Here is a 5,756-nt window from a genome sequence, read left to right as displayed (position 1 = left end):
GGAACACCTCCGATATCACAGTGGGAAAACCCAACAGTGGTGACCTGGTAAAAAAAGTGGTAAGTTAGAACTGTTTTCCTGTATTACAACTTTGTCTGCTTTGGTTAACAGATCTCTTGTGACTCTCAAGCATTTGTAAAGTAAGTTATTTGAAAGACCAAAAGATGAAAAGGACTACTCAAAAATAAAAGGCTTTTTTCTCTTAATTGCATTCTCTGATTTAATTAGGTAATTTAGACTGCTGTCAGTTCTGAAAAGCACTTCGTTGATTTTACTAAACTTTGATCACATCTATCTTCAATTTTCTGTATTTAGCAGCTGGAATCAGGATATTCTACAATTTAGTTTCAAAAGCACTGCAAAGTGGTTCAAAGTCCAATGAGATTTACATAGTGAAATATTGTCAAAGTTCTTATAAACTTATTTTTTTACCTTCATACACACAGTACTTCTCAGTGTCTGTGCTAATTTCCAGGCAGAGGAAACTTTTCTGTAGATGAATGAAGCTTGCTTTCTTGAATCATAGAATCATTAAGGTTGGAAAAGACCTCTAAGATCATCGAGTCCAACTGTCAACCCAACACCACCATGCCCACTAAACCATGTCCCTTGAGCTATTTCCTTCTAGTTGTTTTCTACTGGTCCTGTCAAAGCCTGAGTAGAACCATCTATTTTGGAAAGTAAGGCTCTGCTCCTTGCTCCTGAGTACATAGCAACAATAGACATTGTAGCTGTGTATCCTATATGCCCGTTGGTACAGATTTACAAAAGGGAATTAAAATAAACTAGAAAATGACAGTAGAATTTCCAAATATTGAGTGCTGTGATGGCAAGAATGGTAAAGAATCTTGTTGAAACCACAGGCAGTAAAAAGATCAAATCAAATCAAAAGCCCTTACTAGATGGACAGCTGCCAACAAATGTCTTTGTGGCTACCTCTGCTGATAGGATAAAGGGGTTTTTAAATGTGATGATTGAAGAGGCTATTCATAGAGGTCCCTTTTTTTTCTGGATAATGCTGAAAAAATAATTTCCCATACAAGATGTTAAATGACATTTTATACAATGCAACCCCAAAACTTTTACAGTGTCGTCGAGGTTATCGTGACAGGCATGTGTAAGCTTCAGAGGATTTTTTTAAGAAAAAGACTGCATCAAATCCACTGAAACATTTAAATCTTACTTTGGAAAGATAAGAACTTCTGTGCTTCTAAAACTAATATTGTTTGTCAATGGAAGTGATTAACCAGCAACAGTAAAAACTGTTGACCGTAAGCAGCAGTTGGCACAGATTTCTCCCTTTTCACACAGAAGAGGAAAATTTTTGGTATGAGGATAACATCCCCATCTGAAAGTGAAGGTTGTTTTCTTTCTAATCAGGATCGTTTAATCAGGAACATTCATTTGGGGACTTAAATCATGGGTCAAAATTTTGTCACAAAATACATCTAGGTATTTTCTAGGTGGGAAAAATCACAGAAATTGTTTACCAGTTTCAAGCACATGTATCCCTAATAAAGTAAACAAGACCGTTCAGACCTATTTAAAATTACTGGTTCAAAAAGGATACTTTTGAACCCAGATTCAGCACTCTGATTTACCATGCTGTTCCACAAGCAGCTGTGCTTGTTCAGTGGAGCTGGCAGTACTTTCTTGCACTGGGATGAAAATGAACAGCATGAGGCAGAAAGGATGGTAACTTGTTAATCCATTACTGTGGTCCAAGCCCGTCAGACATGGCACATGTTCCCCTCTGCTGACTCTGCTACAGGGTGGTAATCTCTGGCAGGGTCAGGATGGACAGCTGGGAGGAGTGACGCCTTAATCTGCCAAAGCAAGATTCACCAGGGTTTATCTGTTAGATCTCTAGGAAACATACTTAGATGCCTTCTTTAATGACAGCTAATGTTATTTGCAAGAGACGCTGTCCTGTGCAAGTTGAATCAGTGTCATGTTTTCTGCTTTAAGCCTATTCAAAGTGTTTCATCTGTCAAAGTTAAATCAAAATTGATAATGTAACTGCAGCAGTTGGGATCCTACGGACAGTGAAATTTTACATTTTTATGACTCCCCTGAATTTGGCTCTTAAGCCCTGACTCCCAAGCAGTAGGAAAAGAGGGCTGGGTCATACCTAATGCACAATTTAAGCTGTGATTCAGGTAGTCAACCAGGTTATTTACATCTCCCTCTATGTCCAACAAGACTTCAAAATGCTAGAACACACCATAATACTTATTACTTTATTCCCAGACCTCCAGAAACTCTTGTTTTTCCTGTCTGTAGGATATAATTTAATATAAGTAATGCATCATTTAAACAAGATCATTTTTGTTTCTTAGGCTTAAAGAAATGGCTTTTTTGTTTTGAATCTTTGTAGGAGTTGGATCATTCAGAACAGGGTGGAGTGCTTCAGCTAGAACCTGTACTACCCCCAAGGTAAGTGCAATTCTTCAGTGACTCGCTTAAAAGTGGTGTTTCTGAGTTAGTTTGCCTGGTTAGTCTCAATGTAGACACTACCAACTCTAGCCCTAACTCAATAGGCTTGTGTAGGTAGTATGCTCACTAATAAATAGGCAGGACCAAGTTGCTAGCTGATTAATACTTGTTTGTACATTATCGGTATAAGCAGGGAGATTAGGAGGACAGCTGTTTAGCTCTTCAGCTAACATACAGTGGCTGCTGACAGTCGTTCCTTTCTGCATCTTTAACCTTTTCACCCGCAGCTGAACGTAGAACATCCCCTTCTGCATGTTGCTGACCTTTTGATCAACAGCGCTTGCACTTGTGGCTGGGTTTGAGTGGTGAAGGAATGAAGGTGGCAGATGCTGCCACCCTGAAAAGGGCAGATGCTGGGCCAGCACCTTCCCAGAAGCACTGGCTAGTTTATACAGTTCGCTTTAGACCTAAAACGCCTGTGAAGGTGCAGAATCAATGATAACCTTGGTTGTTTTATTCTTTTGAACCCACAAGAAAGAAGGTCTGCAGAGGCAAAAGTAGCTGGATCAGCCTTAAATTAAGGTCCACTAAATGCCAGAGACAAACTGGAAGGAGAGAAGGCTAGGTTAGCTAACCCACTGCACCTATCTCAGCATCTGCACTCTAAATCAGTGGGTTTAAACACAAGAGTTTGCTCTGTTGCGTCAGGACAAGAGAATCTTTCAGTTATTATTGGGACACTAAGTTTAATAATAAGTATTCATTAACAGGAAAGAATGTGGTTGTACCCACAAGGAAACACCTCATTATTGCCCCTCATGGGCTTGTTACTTGCCCCCGTTCTGTTTAGCATAACAGCATTCCAGATTCTCTCGAGGGTCTCTGGAACTGCAGTAAATGTTTTGTCCTTTCACTCTTCTGCTCAAATGGATTTTTTTTTTTTTTAAAAGTAAGCAGTAATAATTCTCTGAATTGCTTGTTAGAGTTTTCTTGTTTACTTGAGTTGCCTTACAAATGTATGGGTTGGTTTGTTTCCAGATTTAATGCAGTCTGACTTGGAATTTCCCCTTTTGTCAATATTAAAAATGCTTAGTTTAGGATGAGGCCAAGAAAGGGGAGAGATGGAAGTTGAACAGAAGTGGATTTTTTTTGAAATTTTAAAAATAATCCATACTCAAAAAGTAATAGAGAACTCTTATCAGGAGCATTAGTAGAGCACTAATATCTTCCCAAGTGATGGATGACACTCACAAAAATATGTCAGAAGGATACTCCAAAGATCCACTAATGCACATTTGTTGTGGTTGATAATTTTTACAGACCCTTGAGGAATTCATACAAGCAAATAATTATGCTGAATTACACTATATGAAAAGAAGAGAGACAATTGTAGCAGAAACTTGCAGTAACTGGCTGAAGATTTCCCAATAACAATCAAACAATATTGTATTTTCAGAATAGTGGTAGTACCAGGGTTCTTAATAACAGGAAGCCAAAGTTTTGCATACATAATGCTTGTTTATAACAGAGGTGATTTTTAATTAGCAAATTATTGATTTGGCCACATGCGTTGATTCTAAAAGTGATGGCTCGTGTACTGTATAGGCAGCTTTTTTTAATCAATGCTTAGTAAGGGGGATTTTTTAGATTTTTTAAATTTTTTTTTTTTTAATTACCACTGTCACTTACTAGTCTCTGATTTTGGTTTCTAAACTACTGGTACACTAATGGGAGCGTGGTACCTCCAGCATTGCCAGAAAACTCGAGTATTTTCACCGGTGTTTTCTTTCTGCAGTAGACATCTGTTGCATCAAAATAGTAAATTCTGCTATTGATGCTATTGTGCAAAGTGGTGTCATATGTCATTTTCAGTGAGTTTCAGCAGAGGCCCAAAAGTCACTTCAGGTAAGTGACATCCCAGGGAATGAGCTAGGCTGATTCCTGAAGACCAGCTAGATCAGCAGTTTCTCAGGGCTTTCACTGAAGCTCTCCACTAGAAGAACTCCATCCTGAGGCAGCTTCAGACAAAGCTCTTTCTAAAGGTAGATTACTGAAAGAAATCCTGCTTATGTAGTGGGCTTCCGAAAAAGCTGGCAGGTTGTTGATAAGCAAAAGTGGTGAGCAGACTTGGAAATATGTAGTCAAAGGATCTGCCTAAGGACTTGATCATCCAGTCCCAGTATCTGAAGAGTTCATGTATTCCCGGAGAGCTTCAGATACTACACGTTCTACAGCCCAGGTCATCATGAGTCACGTTTCCTTATTGCATACTCTATAGCTAGGGCTGTGGTGGAGGATGAGGTGGTGGGCTTATTAATATGCATATTTCTCTGATGGTTTGCCTAATTTTTAGGCCTGTGGATGGAAAAATTATACCTGCTCGACCTCCCCCACCTAAAGGTGTGCCTGGAAGACCACCTCCACCAAAACTCTCTGCAGCCAAGACCTCCTCGCAGAAGGATGCTCTTTCGCGATCTACTTCTGACATTGCTCCTGATAAAAAACCCAGCAAGTTCAGATTGGGACCCAAGAGAGCAAAAAGTCAAGTCTTTAAAAATCCAGACCCAGCATTACCTCCTAGACCTAAACCGGGTCATCCTCTCTACAATAAATACATGGTGAGAGTTGAGATACACTATCTGAGACTGTTGTTTATAAAACAGTGCTGGTTAAAATAGTAATGAAAAAGGTAGTAAGGTAGGTTACTATGATGTGGCTTTCAAAGTGCATCTATCAGCATAATCTTCCTCGGAAAATACTAATAGATAAATAGTAATGAGTCCTGTAAGGTAATACTGGAGAAAGCAATATATACATGCAAAGTATAGATATATGTGTGTGTATTTTTGTGTATATATGTAATTTTTATATATATATCTTTAATGCATAGCTTTTGGTTTTTGGGGGTTCTTTTTACAGTCACCGGTTCTGAATTCTATTACAGCACATAAAATGGTGCTAAATAACTGTGTTTGTATATTGTTTTTCCCTGTATATGTCAAAATGCTTAAGGAAATTGGGGGAGGATTAGAACTTAAAAAGTAGTTTACCTTGCTTAATCAAGCCTGTAAAGAGTGAGGAACGTAACATTACTTATCTTACATTTTCATCCTATTGATGCCATCCCTTTTCATTATAAAAATGTTTCTTTTTGGTATTGCATGTGTTGTTAGGGAATATTAAATATAAATGGATCAACACTACAGATAAAAACGAGAGAGTCTTTCCCCAGATACTTGAAACTGGTCAGTGATCAGACCTGGTGACTGCTTGAACCAGTGCTGTTGGCAAAAAAAACAAAGCACCCACACAACCGTAGC

At 38.6% G+C, this 5,756-nt stretch overlaps 1 protein-coding gene across 1 annotated transcript in view; it reads left to right on the top strand.

Annotated features, from left to right (window-relative positions):
* Window positions 1-5,756, top strand: part of SH3D19 (SH3 domain containing 19) — a 35,168-nt gene that overhangs the window by 17,196 nt on the left and 12,216 nt on the right. The window contains exons 6-8 of the mRNA XM_009329838.1: window positions 9-59; window positions 2,378-2,436; window positions 4,790-5,054. Coding sequence (XP_009328113.1) covers window positions 9-59; window positions 2,378-2,436; window positions 4,790-5,054 — 375 coding nt within the window. The remainder of the gene's footprint in view (window positions 1-8; window positions 60-2,377; window positions 2,437-4,789; window positions 5,055-5,756) is intronic.

The sequence above is a fragment of the Pygoscelis adeliae genome, unplaced genomic scaffold (genome assembly GCF_000699105.1).
Source record: "Pygoscelis adeliae isolate BGI_AS28 unplaced genomic scaffold, ASM69910v1 Scaffold67, whole genome shotgun sequence".
In the NCBI taxonomy this organism is placed as follows: domain Eukaryota; kingdom Metazoa; phylum Chordata; class Aves; order Sphenisciformes; family Spheniscidae; genus Pygoscelis; species Pygoscelis adeliae.
This window is presented reverse-complemented; position numbering and strand designations above follow the sequence as displayed.